The sequence below is a fragment of the Peromyscus leucopus genome, chromosome 19 (assembly GCF_004664715.2).
Source record: "Peromyscus leucopus breed LL Stock chromosome 19, UCI_PerLeu_2.1, whole genome shotgun sequence".
Classification (NCBI taxonomy): Eukaryota; Metazoa; Chordata; class Mammalia; order Rodentia; family Cricetidae; genus Peromyscus; species Peromyscus leucopus.
In genome coordinates, this window is record NC_051079.1 from 21,312,846 (window position 1) to 21,327,936 (window position 15,091).

The window sequence follows — 15,091 nt, forward strand, 5'->3', positions numbered from 1 at the left end:
GTAATAACAGCATCATTTTCTTGTGCCGTCTTTTCATTTTCTGTAAGTAAGATCGCTCCTGGTCTTCCATTGTATTCTTTGAAACTGTGGGATAAGCTTTTGGTTTTCTCTACTAGTGACTCTTCACACTGAGATATTTGGGGTTCCTAATACCTTTGCCTGTTTCCTCATACAGGTATCGAAGTGAGAAGGTGACAATCAGTTATGCAGAGTATATTGCTTCTCGACAACACTGTTTCCAGAATGGCACTCTTCATGCCCCGCCCCTCTACAATCATTACTCCTGACACACGGCTACATGACCAGTCCCACCCCCCTGTGGCCACCAATGGCTATGACATCATTGGAGCAGATGCCTCCTCTTCCTGGTCCAGTTACTTCTATTACTGCACCATTTTATGATGCTAGCTTCCGTTGCCAAGTCTGCCTCCTGCTGACTGGAGGGTGTGGGGTTACACTGAATGCAACAGAACACGAGGGGCCCAAGCCTTATATCAGCCTTTCCTCAATCTGGGGTTCTGTTGGATCAGGGCTCCCTAATAACCAGTGAGAATGGCTGTGTGGGTTCAGAAGACCGTTGTCTGGTGATTTCCCACATGTGTGGTGGCTGCACACTGAAAACTGGAATTGATGATCCTTGGAGGCTTCCTCCGCAATCCCCCACAGCCCACCAGACCAATTAGGTGTACTCCTCTGGCAGTCTGGGCAACGGAGACCAACATGAACCACTTATAGGTTGTTTTAAATTCCTTTTTTTAAACTTCCAGTTTATTGTGTACCAAGAGTTGATCACAACCTCCATGCTTCATAAATGAACACCATGTTAGGGTTGAATGTGGGTGCCATGAGCCCCTTTGAGTCCTGGACAGGAGAACTGCACCAAGATCAGAAGTCCTGTTGGATGGCTTTGCATTGTGCAGTAAGCTGTGGAGGTTTTCATGCTCACCTGGCTCTCAGCTGGACTTTCTGGTACTCTTCCTGCATTGAATCTCCTGGTGTTGAACAGAGCTCTGTGGCATAGCCTGCTGAGGAGTGGAATGGAGATGCCCATAGAGGTCCTGATGTCATCGTCATAAGCAGGTGTGAAAGGAGCGATCTCTTCCTCACCACCGGCTACCTCAGCCTCTTCTGGTAGCAGTGCCTATGTAGCTGCATCTAGGTTCTCAGAAGCACAGACATGCGAACAGGTGGTTGGGCGGGCTTTGGGACATACTGTTACAGGAGAGTTTCCAGGGTCTCTGAGCTGGTTTTCTTCACAGGCAATCATCCTGAGGAACCTTTAAGTAGGGGGGTTCTTTTTTTCTGATTTGCCTGCAGAAGTGGGAAGACTTGATATATCAGTCCTCAGTAGGACTCTAGAACAAAGCTGTGTAATAAAACATGTGAACCTTTAACTTGCCTACCACACTGGGACTCTTCACCTCACCAGTGTAAATGTCAATTGCTCGTGTTGCTCATTGAAACCCTTCACATTCCTTTGTCCATCTTTACTCATTCCAAAATAGCAGTCAGCAAATTTTCACTCACTGGTGGCAATGTATAGTACTAGGAGACTAGGGAGGCGCTCTGAAAGCTGTCTCAAAGGCATTGCTCAGGCAACTTGAAGGAAGAGACGGCCAGCTGGAAGCAAGGCTCCTGAGGATGGCGGGATGTCTTTCAGCAACTCAATTCATGAGGCAGATCAGGCCTCGAGTCAGTGAATACATGTTTTGATTTCTTTTTCAGAATTGATGTGATGGTGTGGCTTTCCAAAATGGGCAAATATTCAAGTCAAAAGAGTTTCTTCTGCCAGGACTGGAGGAAGGGAAGTAGGAGTACTTGTGTGATTCTAGGCATCACCCTCAAGTTCCTGGGATTTTTTTTTTTTTTTTTTTTTTTTTTTTTAAAAAAACAGGGCAGGGCGGTTGTGCCAGGAATGATCAAGGAAAGAATGAGGGAGGTGCTGATTACACTGGAATGCCCAGGATATATGCCCCTTACTGCTAGGTTTGGTTCCTTCACAGACATAAAGATGCAGGGGTCTCATGGTTTCTTGCTGCTGAGGGTAATGAAGGTGATGCCATAGACAAGTGTGACAGCAGGTGCTCTCAGGTGCCATGGATTGATAGTGATGCCAGGGTGGCCAGTTCTGGACTGAGCCACCCTCCTCCAATCTGTACTACAGTATTGATACATAGGGCTACACTCATTACTGTTCAGGCGTTCTATGTTCAGAGTTGTGTTTAATTTCTAAAGATTTAAAGCAAAATGCAAAAAAAAAAAAAAAAAAAATGGTGCTAAACTTCACCCCTGAGCACTCACAGTGAGACTGGTCATGTAAGCATCTACAGTGCCATGCTCCTCAAGCCTGTTTTTCTTGTAGAAATGTTGCCCTATCTGTCTTCCCCAGTGTATAGTATGTATTTTATTTTATCGAGGGTGGGGTAGAATACCTGCCATTTAAGAAAATGAACAGAAAATTTTAAGATCCAAGAAGGTGGGGGTGGGGGATAATGAACATGAAAGGGGCTGGCCCAAGCCCAGCCTCACCATGCTGTGGGCTCAGTGCTCTCAGAGTGAAGAAGCCTTACTCCCTGCACATCCCCTCATGTTCCCACACAAGGCCAACAGTGGAAATGTTCAGGTTCCTCTCGCCTTGTCAAGAGGACTAGGGAGGCAGGCAAGGAAACTATTTGGCTCAGAAGAAATGGGCTCTATTGGTTTCTGTCCTGACCAGAGCCTATTCAGGAAGAAGTCTGGGAAGTGCAGTCATGGTCACTTCATAGGAGTGTGTGGCAGACGACTGAGGGAACAATAGCAAGTGTGGATCGGCCACATGGGGGCTTTGCATTGGGAGGTAGAGCTCGGAACTCGAACTGAGCTGCCTTCTACATGTTGACCAAAGCAGTGGTGAGGGTGGCCAGTATGGGGCCCGTAGTGATGACTGAGGAAAGGGACCATTTCCTGCCCAGTGTCTCCTTTGACTTCAGCTGCTCAAACTAACAGAGGTCCCCACTGTTACCGAAGAACCAGCCCAACTCTGCTGGCTTGGTTTGGAATTTGTTTCATCCCTAGCTGTGAGTGCCTTTTGGTCTGGGAAGTTGGCTTGTCTCATCATACCCACAGCTAGGACACACTCTGTAATTATGAATTGTCCTTGTTTTCCTGAGCTAAAAGCGAATGTCTTTGATCACTAGAGTTTGTCAGTGTTGGGTTGTTTCCACTGTGAGGTTCTTAAAACGTTTTTGCTTCATAATGTTAAAATAACTCATGTTAGAAACCCTTTCTACAGGAAAGGTTTGTAGTTGAGACGTTACATATATTTTACTGTTTATAATAAAAATCATCTATACAGAAGAAGTCTTGGGTGTTAATTTTAATATTTTGCACAAGATCTGTTTTCCACGCTATGTTAACATCTACAGTTTCACTAACTTGGTGTTACTTTCTATTGAGATTTCTGAAGCCTAGAAAACTGTGTTCTTTATGTTTTATTTTTATTTTGTTTCCTCAAAGCAAGAGACTGTATGGCCTTCACTGCAAAGACTTCAGACCAATTATTTGTATTACACTTGGTTGCCTCTTGGCTATATAACTTCTGAGTACAAGTCATCAAAGTCTTGAATGAAGTATTGTAGAGAATAAATCATAATGGATACAATTTGTCTTCTGCCTCTTTGTAACCAGGTGACTTGAAATTTGAAATTGAGTAGCAGTTACCTTGTTTCTTTGTTGGTGGTCCTCATAAGAGATCTGCCCGCCTCCCAAGAGCTGGAGTTAAAAGTGCACTACCATACTGAGTGAGATTATTACCTAGTAAAAAGGTCCCTATGAGCTGGGTGTGGCAGAGCCATCCTTCAATCCCAACACTCTAGGGGACTACACACTGAAAGGCCCTGCCTCTTTAAGGGGAAAAAAAAAAACCCATAGATGAGGTGGATGCGTCAGCAGATGAAGGTGCTTGCCACCAAACGTGACCTGAGTTCTACCCCTGGGATATAATGCAGTTGAAGGAGAGAGCTGTAGCAAACTGTCCTCTGCCTTTACACATGTGCCTGGTGCACATACATGCACATAAAAGTAAGTGATCTAAAGATTTCTATTATTTGGGATTAGAGGTGCTTAAATGTGTGATATAAAGCTGGCCATCATTCTCTTGGTGAGGTCAATGGTGCTAATTCTTGCTGAGAATAGGGGTGATAAGATACTTTAAAGCTCTTTCCAAAACTAGGCATGGTAGGTAGCTCATGCCTGTAATCCCAGCATTTGGGAGAGTATAGGAAGATAGCCAAGAGTTGAAAGCAAGGGTAGACTACAGAATGAAATCTTAGCTCAAGAACAGGGGCTGGAGAGGTGGCTCAGAGGTTAAGAACACTGACTGCCCTTCCAGAGGTCATGAGTTCAATTCCTAGTAACCACATGGTGGCTCACAACCATCCGGGATGAGATCTGGTGCCCTCTTCTGACCTGCAAGTAAACATGCAGTCAGAACACTGCATACATAATAAATCTGAAAAAAGAACAATCTAGGTTGGTGGCACACATCTTTAATCCCATCATTTGGAAGCAGAGGCAGGCAGATCTCTTGTGAGTTCGAGGCCAGCCTGGTCTACAAAGAGTTCCAGGACAGCCTCTGTTACACACACACACACACACACACACACACACACACACACACACACACACACACAACTTTGATATAGTGACATATGCCTCTATAATCTCAGGAGGCAGAATGATCGCTGTGAATTTAGAGCTAGTCAAGACAACATGGTGAGTTCCAGGCAAGCCTAGGCTACAGAGTAAAGCAAAACAACAAAAGTCTGGGCTAGAGAAATGGCTCAATGGATAAGAGCACATGTTTTCAGAGGATCTGGATTTGGTTTACAACACCCACATGACCGCTAACAACTATCTGTAACTCCAGTTCCAAGGGATGTGACCCACTCTCCTAGCTTCCTTAGATACTGTGTGCACACATAACACACAGACATGTACATGCAGGCAAAACACCCAGGATTTGAGGGGCATGGTGTCCCATGCTTGTAATCCTGACACTCAGAAGGGCAGAGACAGGCAGATCTTTTTGAGTTCAAGGCCAGCCTAGCTGGAGAGTCAGCCAGGGCTATGCCATAAGACCCTGTCTCCTGGCTTGTTAAGTGGGATTCAAACTCTAGGCTTATTGTGTAGCAAGGGTTCTTAACCGTCTCTTGAGCCCTAGCCTGTTGGAAGTTCCAGTACACAGTGCTATTGCTGGATGGCTCTCTAACCATCTGAATTGTCATCAGAGCTTTATAAAAGATGGGATTATGGGCAAGTGTCAAACCCTTTAGAACAGTGGTTCTCAACCTTCCCAATGCTGTGACCCTTTTTATTTATTTATTTTTAGTTTTTCAAGACAGGGTTTCTCTGTGTAGCTTTGTGCCTTTCCTGGAAGTTGCTTTGGAGACCAGGCTGGCCTCGAACTCTTGGAGATCCTCCTGCCTCTGCCTCCGAGTGCTGGGATTAAAGGCATGCGCCACCACCGCCCGGCTCTTCAACCCTTTAATATAGTTCCTTGTTGTAGGGACACCTACCAACCATAAAAGTATTTTTGTTGCTATTCATAACTATAATTTTGTTACTGTTATGAATCATGAATCACAATGTAAAAACTTTTGGAGACAGATGTTTGTCGAAGGGGTGTGACCCATACATAGGTGGAGAACCACTGTTTTTGAACCTGGACATGTAGAGGGAGGCTTGTGTTTCAAGTCAAGGTAAGCTTCCTGAAGTTGCAGACAGAGCAAATAAGTCTAGCTTGGCCAAGTAATATTACTAGGGTTACTGACTGGAGTATGGCCAACTCATAAACAGTTATACCACTGAAAAGTGCCAACACTACCCTTAAAGTTCTTTGCCCCACCCCCACCCCCGTGCTTTTGAGGGGTGGCAAGTTCTCATGTATCCTAAACCGACCTTGAAATCACTGTATAGCTAAAATCTGCTGGGATTACAGGTGTGCACACACCATCCCACTTTTATGGGGTGCTCAGGTCAGAACTCAGGGATTCATGCATGACAGGCAAGCACCCTACTGAGCTATATCCTCAGCATCAAGATCCTATTTTATGTGGCTGTAAGTCTACAGCAGAATTTATGCAAACCTTATCAGAGAGCTGCCATCTACTGTTGATGAGTCAGAGGATACACAGGCTCAGAAGACCTAAAATACAGATGACACCAGATCCTGGGAATTTTGTTTTGTTTTGTTTTTCAAGACAGGGTTTCACCGGGCGATGGTGGCCCACACTTTTAATCCCAGCACTCGGGAGGCAGAGTCAGGCAGATCTCTGTGAGTTCGAGGCCAGCCTGGATGGACTACCAAGTGAGTTCCAGGAAAGGCCCAAAGCTACACAGAGAAACCCTGTCTCAAAAAAAACAAACGAGAGAGAAAAAAAACAAAACAAAACAAAACCAGGGTTTATCTGCATAGCTTTGGCGCCTTTCCTGGAACTCACTCTGTAGCCCTCAAACTCACAGAGATTCACCTGGCTCTGCCTCCCCAGCGCTGGGATTAAAGGTGTGTGCCACCACCGCCGGCTACTAAACTCTTTCAGATGGAATTTGGGTCATCATGCTTGCAAGGCAAACACTTCAGTGACTAACCATCTGCCCAATTCCAGTTCCCACTTTTTTTTTTTTTTGAAAAGATTTATTTATTTGTTTGTTTGTTTGCTTGCTTGCTTTTTTCAAGACAGGGTTTCTCTGTGTAGTTTTGGAGCCTATCCTGGATCTTGCTCTGCCTCCCGAGTGCTCGGATTAAAGGCATGCACCACTACCGCCCGGCAAGATGTATTTATTTATGTATTTAGTGCTCTGCCTGCATGCCTGCACACCAGAAGGTGGCACAAAATTTCATTACAGATGGTTGTGAGCCACCATGTGGTTGCTGGGAATTGAACTCAGGATGTCTGGAAGAGCAACCAGTGCTCTTAACCTCTGAGCCATTTCTCCAGCCCCCAGTTCCCACCTCTTAAAGGTTCCCACCAGCTCTGACTTCCAAGTGTAGGGGATCAAACTAACAATACATGAACCTTTAGGGAATACATTTAAACCATATCCAATGCTCTTAACCACAGCCATTTCTCCAGCCTCTGTTGTGAAGTTCTTATATACTGTTCAGGAAAGCACTGTGAAATGGTTAAAAAGCTCTGTCAATACTATATAACCATCTATTCTAACCAATGCATTCCTTCTACAAATATAGATACATAGCAATTTTGTAAAACTGACTTTACTTACAAATCAAAAGTCAACCTATTCTTGGGCCAACGAGATGATGCAGCAGATAAAGGCACTTGATGTTCAATCCTGATGACCCAAGTTCAACCCCCAGAACCCATGTAAAGGTGGAAGAACTGAACCAGCTCCACACAATTATCCTCTAACCTCCTGTGTGCCTTGGTATGTATGGCCCTGACTAATAAATGTATATTTGACCGGTAAAACTTCAATCCATATTTGTTGTTGTTGTTTTGGTGGTTTTTTTTTTTTTTTTTTTTTTTTTAAGGGAGGGTTTTTTTTTTCTTGTTTTTTTTTTTTTTTTTTTTCTCGAGACAGGGTTTCTCTGTGTAGCTTTGCGCCTTTCCTTGAACTCACTCTGTAGACCAGGCTGGCCTCGAACTCACAGAGATCGGCCTGGCTCTGCCTCCCGAGTGCTGGGATTAAAGGCGTGCCCCACTGCCGCCACTAGAAACAATTTAACCCTAACCCCACCCAGTTTTGCAACAGGGCGGTATGTAACCTAAGTTGGCATGGAATCATGGAGTTTGCTCTATAACTAAGGCTCTTCTTGAACTTTGTTTGCTTGTTTTGTTTTGTTTGAGACAGGATCTCACTCTGTAGCCCTGGCTGTTCTGGAACTATCACTATGTAAATGAGGCTGTCCTTGAACTCAAAGATCCTCTTGCCTGTGCCTCCTAACTGCTGGAATTAAAGGCATCTGCCGCTACACACAGCTCTCCAACTCCTTATCCTCTTGCCCAGTAGTTTACGACATGACTAATACATCGGGGTTAATAAATTTTCTCTTTACATAATCAAATCATTGAAAGACATTCCAGTATGTTTCTGTAGTCACCTCCCCAGCTTCCCACCCTAGGCCATTCCTTGGGTCAGACACTCACTTAGTTCATTCCTGAACTTCACTTAATCCTTTTCTCCCGAAAAGGCTTATGGAAAGTCCCAGGTCCCACGGCAAGAGCGTAATGCAGAAAATAAGTTTATCTCCAAGCCGGGCAGGTGAGAACCCCCGCTAACGACCGGGGAGCCAGCAGGACTGCGACCTGAGACCTCCTCGCGCGGCGAAGACAGTCTCGTGGGTCCCTCCCTGTGTTTCCCCTCCGGGTCTACGCAGCTCCCTCAGGCCCCGCCCCTTCCACCCGGCCCCGCCCCCGAACCTGATTGGTTCCTTTCCTGGCCCGCCCTCTCGGCTTCCTTTATCCGGCGGCGTCTGTGGCAGTCCTTCGCAGAGCAATGGCGGCGGGCGGCAGCGATCCGCGGGCTGGCGACGTGGAAGAAGACGCCTCTCAGCTCATCTTTCCCAAAGGTGAGACCCGGGACAGCTCGCCTCGGAGGTGGCATGGTCCTTGAGTTAGAGTCGTTATTCGCTCCCTGGTTAACCCTGGCCCTGACACGCGCAGGGGATTGATTGGTCAGCATGGCACAAATGAACCCTTGCGCGGGTTTAGTTAATTCCTTGGAGGAAGGGCCTTCTGCATAGATTCCACGCTCGGGTGTTTGGAATCGTGGACATCCATATACCCTACGCTTGTAGTGCCACTGGTTATCGTTTGGTTGTTGTTTATTGTTTGAAACAGTGTCTCACGTGTAGCCCTGGCTGGCCTACAATTTATATTGTATACCAGGCTGGCCCTGAACTCACTGAGATCAGCCAGCCTCTGCCTTGTGACCTCAAATCCAAGGCGAGCGTCACCACACCGGCGGTTTTGTTTTTTGAGTGTTTTCTTTATGTATCTTAGGCTGGCCTCCAACTTGTCACATTCCTGTGCCATCACTCTTGGCATTAGGGGTGTTTATGTCCCTTTTCTGGCATGCAAAAGACAGATCTGGAGCAGAGGTCTTATTTCTAAATTGGCAGCTGACAGAAGCTGAGCTATGGCCCCGTGATAGTGCTAGTCAAAAGCGGTTCAAAGTCTGTAGGGCAGGAGCGTGCATATTCTTACCACTGTCTCTGAGCAGAGATGCTGTTGTCAGTGGTTTCTGGGCCCGCCTTTTATATTTTCGAGTTAGAAAGAACAGTTGGGAGCAAGATGGATTCCAGTCTGGGATGGTGTTGTGCCTGCTGTTGGGTGGATAAATGTGTGCCAGCAGGTGGGCATAGTACCCTTCTCCTGCTACTTGGAGCCTGTGGTAGGTGAATAGTATAAGCCCAAGAGTTCAAGGCTATCCTGGGCATTATAGTAAGACCCCAAGATTCAATCAGTGCTTTTTGTGAGTTTTGTTTTGAGACAGGGTCTCAACGTATCCCAGACTGGCCTGAAACTAGATAAGTAGGCAAGAATGACCTTGAACTTCCCATCCTCCTGCCTCTGCTTCCACAGTGCTAGGAATTCAACCTAGGTTTTGTGCATGTTAGACAAACACTCTATCAACTGAGCTATATCCTCAGTCCCAGAACAAGCCACTGTTGTTATAAAATCTTACTGTTATCTGTAACCAAGTATCTACAGAAAAATGACCAGATGGGGTATTAAACAATGAGTTTTTCCTTCTTTAGGAACAAAGAGCAATACATTTTGTTTTGGTTTTGGTTTTTCAAGACAGGGTTTCTCTGTGTAGCTTTGTGCCTTTCCTGGAACTCACTTGGTAGCCCAGGCTGGCCTCGAACTCACAGAGATCTGCCTGCCTCTGCCTCCTGAGTGCTGGGATTAAAGCCATGCCCCACCACCGCCAGTCCCTAATCTTTTTATTTTCCTTTTTTTGTTTCATGATAACTTTAGTGTATTTGTGTGTGTGTGAGAGAGAGAGGGGGGGGGAGAGAGGGAGAGAGAGAGAGAGACAAACACCTCGTCCTACTTGTCTAGTAAGCACCCTTGACTGGGAGCAAGATGCCAGAGAACCAGTAAGCCACAGATCATGTGACAGCAAATAGATTAATGGAAACGGATTAATTTAAATATAAGAAGTAATTAGTAATATATGCCTCTGTGTGGTAATTTGGGAAAATTTGGGCAGCAGCTACCAGGTATTTGGGACCAGGCAGACGGGACAAAAAGCTACACCTGTTTACAGCTGTTTGTTTTTGAGTCTCTGTGTATTTTTTCCTGCAGCTCACTAATGTAGACCAGGCTGGCCTCAAACTCAGAGATCAACCTGCCTCTGCCTCCCAAGTGCTGGAATTGGCAAAGGCATGCTTTTTAAGAATTCACACTTTCTAAGAGTTTATACTTGCTCTTCTTGCAGAGTTTGAAACAGCTGAGACACTCCTAAACTCTGAAGTTCACATGCTTCTGGAGCATCGAAAGCAACAGAATGAGAGTGCAGAAGATGAGCAGGAACTTTCAGAGGTTTTCATGAAAACTCTAAACTATACAGCCCGTTTCAGTCGTTTCAAAAACAGAGAGACCATTGCCAGTGTTCGTAGGTGAGTACTAAATAAGTTAAAAGACAAAATTTAATCATGTATGTATGTGTTATGGGGTGGGTTTTTGTTGTTTGTTTTGTTTTTTGAGACAAAGTTTCTCTTTGTAACAACCGTGGCTATCCTTTGTCTAACAGACTGGCCTTCAACTCAGAGATCTGCCTGCCTCTGCCTCCCAAGTAATGGGATCAAAGGTGGGCTATCACATAACACCCAGCTCAGTACTATGACTTGTATGTCTTGCACCATGCACTGCCCACAGAGGCCAGAAGTGGTTATCAGATCCCAGGACTGGAATTACAGGCAGTTTGTGAGCCACCGTGTAGGTGCTGGGACTCAGAACTCAGGTCCTCTGGAAGAGCAGCCAGTGCTCTTAACTGCTGAGACATCTCTCCAGCCCTACCTAAAGTTTTATTATTATAGATTCTTATGAGAGGTAGAGGCAGTAGGATCAGGGAGTTCAAGGTCATCCTTAGCTGCATAGTGGGTTCAAAACTTTGAGTCCTTGAGACCCTGTCTTAAAAACACAAACAAAGGTGATGCACACCTTTAATCCCAACACTTGGGAGGCAGAGGCAGGAAGATCCCTGAGTTTGAGGCCAGCCTCGTCTACAGAGCTAATTCTAGGACAGGCTGCAAAGCTAACCATGAAATCTGTCTCAAAAAACAAAACAAAACAAAACAAAAACACAAACAAAAATGGAGCCTGTGAAATGCCTCAGTGGGTAAAAAGTGGTTCCTAGCCAGGTGGTGGTGGGAAGCTTTTTAATCCCAACACTCAGGAGGCAGAGGCAAGCACTCTGAATTTGTGCCCAGCCTTATCTATTGAGTTCCTAGACAGCCAGGGCTACACAGAGAAACCTTGTCTGGGGGGTGGGGGTGGGGGGTGACACTGACATTTTTATACAGGTGTAGAATTTATTTTGATCATATTCATTTCTCCCCATTACTGCTCTTGTTTCACTCACACTGTATTGTTTGTCTTTCTGTATTTTTATTTTCCCTACAATCAGCTTGCTTCTCCAGAAAAAGCTACATAAATTTGAGTTGGCCTGTTTAGCCAATCTTTGTCCAGAGACTGCTGAGGAGTCCAAAGCTCTGATTCCAAGGTTAGTACTGGATGGGACAAGTTTTGTCTGCATTATACAGATTTCTTTTAGTCAGATTGCTAGATCTAAACATTGTGTGCATTTAACTTTTGGGTTGATGACATGCCAGCACTGAATAAGAATGCAATTTATTGTGTTGGGAGAGATGATTTGGGGGTTGGTTTTGTGGGCAAGGCTTTCCTTGAGCTCTTGATTGTCCTGCTTCCACTTGTCAAAAGCTGGGATTACAGATGTGAGCAATAGTTTGAGTTTTTTTTTATTTATGTATGTGTACACATGGGTGTACACATGTTTGTCATATTAAGCATGTGAAGGTCAGTGGACAATTTAGGGTAGTTAATTCTCTCCTTTTACCATGTAAGCTCCCAGGATCAAGCTCAGGGTGTTAGATTTGGTGGCAAGCCACCTTTATCAGCTGATCCATCTTGCCAGCCTGAGAACGATGGTTTGATACCACACTGACAGGAAGGATATGGAACAGGGTGGTAGAGCTCTTGCTTATCATGTGTGTGTGAGGGTCTCTGAGTTTCTCTCCCCAAACCTCACAAAGGAGCACAGGAAACAACCAGAATTCTCCTACACTGCAGGTAGTAGTAGACCAATTGTCTATGTCCAGTATTCACTTCTGTGGTATTGGGGCTAACAGATATTAGACACAATCATTAAGTCAGTCAACAAGTGAACGACTAAAAAGGGAATCATTGCAGGGCTTGGTAGTTTGTGCTTTTAATCCTAGCAAAGGCAGGCCCTTCTCTGTGAGTTCCAGGCCAGCTGGGGTTGTATAAAGAGACCCTATCTCAAAAACAAGCCAAACTAAAATAAACAAAGCAAAAATTTAAATCATGTGTGACTGTTAAGGCTTTTAAAAATCTTTTATATATTTGTACTTTTTAGTGTTTCTATAAGGGAATGTTGAAAAGAAATTTAGCTTAAGCTTGAAAGTGGTAGAGCTAAGTGAGCTGCACTCAGAGATGACCTCTCTTTAAAAGACAGCGTGAGAAAACTGGCAGGTGCTAGATCACTTAAGTTTATTGGTCTTCTTGCAGCCTGGAAGGGCGTTTTGAAGATGAGGAACTGCAGCAGATTCTCGATGATATCCAGACCAAGCGCAGCTTCCAGTACTAATGTCCAGACCCCTGGTCCTGAGACAGCTCCAGAACAGCACCACATCTCCATCAGCATCACACAGGAGTGATGGACATCACACAGGAGTGACGGACATTCGGACTGCTTTTGAGATACAGAGTCACTCTGTAGTCCTCAAACTCATGACAGACCTCCTGCCTCAGCCTCCCAAGTGCTGGGATTACAAGTGTGAGCCAATGCTCAAGGCTTGGCTTTTGGAGGGGAGAGGCTGGCTTGGTGATGGTCTAGGTTGCTGTCTCCACAGTGACTATTAGACCATAATTATTGTGTCTTCCTGTTACAGCCTTATAAGGACTATTATGGTCAAGTGTGCTGCAAATCTGGACTGGTGAGGTAGAGTGATATGTTCACTACCTCTTATCTTGATTTTTTGGACCCTGTGTTATTTGTTCTTGACATTTCAATTTTTAATATAAATATTGTTTGTAGTTTTTCAAATTAAACTATTATATAAAAAACTTGACTGGGGAAGAATGTTCTTACCTAGTTGCAAAGGGAGAGATAAACCAAAACACTGTCACTGTTTGACTTTTTTTTTTTAAGAATGTTACTTATTTATTTATGGGGAGGGGGTACATGATCCATGGCACATGTGTGGAGGTCAGAGAACAACTTGCAGAAATCAGTTCTGTCCACTGTGTTTTTTTCAGGATTTAACTTAAGCCATCAGGCTTGGTGATAAGTGCTGTTACTCACTGGACCATCTTGTTGGTCCCTGAATTATTTTTATTTTATTTACTTATTCGTTTTTTGCAACTTTAAAGATCACACCCAAAGCCTTGTACATGCTAGACAAGTGCTGTACCTTGAGGAACATTCTATCACTGAAATTTCCTTTGTTTCTGTTTATGTGTTGTCTCCATGCATGTGCAAGTGTGTGTGCCCATGTAAGGAGACTAGCAGAGCACATTTGGGTGTATAACTATTGTCTTAGGGTTTTTATTGCTCTGAAGAGGCACCATGATCATGGCCATGCTTATAAGGGAAACCTTTAATTGGGGTGGCTCACTCACAGTTTCAAAAGTTCATCATGGCGGGGAGCATTGTGGTGTGCAGACAGACACGGTGCTGGAGCTGAGACTGCTACATCTTACAGGCAACAGGAAATCAACTGACTGACACTGAGCAAAGCTTAAGCAAAAGACCTCAAAGCTTGCCCCCACAGTGACACACTCCATCAAAGCTACACCTCCTAATAATGCTACTCCTCATGAGATTATAGGGCCAGTTACATTCAGACCACCACACCTATATTTCTGTCCTTTGAGATGGGGTCTCTCTCACCGAACTAGGAACTCAGCTGGGTAGCCAAAAAGCCTCAACAACTGTTTCCACTCCCTTGATGACCTTCAGCATTAGGGTTAGAGGCATGTACAGGTGCAACACGCCAGTCTGTAGATGTAATTCTGAATGGTCTTACTAAATGAGAAACAGAGCCAAATGCAGAGTTAAAAGCCCAGAGATCGAGCAGCAGCCAAGAGCTAAGACCACCTTCTAACCCCTTGTTGCTGTCATCCTTCCCCTGAGCAAGAGACCTACTTCCTGTGTGTATTTTTATTGACTTTCTGTTCTGCCTTCTCATTGGTTCTAAACAACCACATGACTTCTTCGTCACTGCCTGTCTATACAGACCTCCAGGTCTTCTATGGTTAGTACTTGGATTAAAGGCATATGTCACCAAGCTGGCTATGTCCTTGAACACACAGACTCTGCCTGCCAAATGATCAGAATAAGGGCGTGTGCTACCACTGCCAGACTTCTGCTAAATGGCTTGCTACTAGTTCTGACCCCTAGGCAACTTTATTAACATACAAATAAAATCACATTTCAGCACAAATAGAATCTCACCACACCAGTCTTTTCACTAATTTTAGTGCTAATGATGCACACTCAGATCTTCATGCTTGCACAGCAAGTGCTCGTATTCACTGAGCCACCCTGAAGTGTTAAAAGAATGGGAGCACAGTTCATTGAAAGAACTTTGGCATCGCTGTGCCTAACCTGGAGACTGGAAGGAAGCACACTGTGGGAAGCAATTACCCCTAGGTTCCTTAGCCTGTGGTAGATGTACTTCATCTTGGGGGTAAGGGGATTTCTTGAAGAATGTGTATTTGGAGTAGCCTTGAAGGATGTATATTGTCACTCTCAAATGAAGATCTTTCCTTCATAGGATGTATTTGAAGACTGAACACTAAAGTCTTCTCATGAGATG

The 15,091-nt window shown here is 44.8% G+C and overlaps 2 protein-coding genes across 6 annotated transcripts in view; both read left to right on the forward strand.

The window, feature by feature from the left end:
* Ammecr1l (AMMECR1 like) overlaps positions 1-3,640 on the forward strand; it is a 28,391-nt gene extending 24,751 nt beyond the window's left edge. For 3 of the 5 annotated variants that reach the window (XM_028867082.2, XM_028867083.2, XM_028867084.2), the window contains one exon: positions 176-3,640. In XM_028867082.2, the coding sequence (XP_028722915.1) occupies positions 176-287 (112 nt within the window). In that variant the 3' untranslated portion in view covers positions 288-3,640. The remainder of the gene's footprint in view (positions 1-175) is intronic. The other 2 variants (XM_037197027.1, XM_037197028.1) reach the window with 2 other exon arrangements.
* Positions 3,641-8,455: 4,815 nt separating this feature from the next.
* Positions 8,456-13,337, forward strand: Polr2d (RNA polymerase II subunit D). The gene is made up of 4 exons (XM_028867081.2): positions 8,456-8,569; positions 10,447-10,627; positions 11,638-11,733; positions 12,780-13,337. Exons 1-4 carry the CDS (start codon positions 8,497-8,499, stop codon positions 12,856-12,858), a joined length of 429 nt encoding a protein of 142 aa, XP_028722914.1. The 5' UTR covers positions 8,456-8,496; the 3' UTR covers positions 12,859-13,337.
* Positions 13,338-15,091: the final 1,754 nt, after the last annotated feature.

Bases quoted from the DNA above. Each gene is read 5' to 3' on its own strand.
- Polr2d (XM_028867081.2), top strand. From the start codon at position 8,497: ATGGCGGCGGGCGGCAGCGATCCGCGGGCTGGCGACGTGGAAGAAGAC. The intron at 8,570-10,446 runs GTGAGACCCGGG...CTCTTCTTGCAG, and splicing joins TCAGCTCATCTTTCCCAAAG to AGTTTGAAACAGCTGAGACA. The intron at 11,734-12,779 runs GTTAGTACTGGA...GTCTTCTTGCAG, and splicing joins TCCAAAGCTCTGATTCCAAG to CCTGGAAGGGCGTTTTGAAG.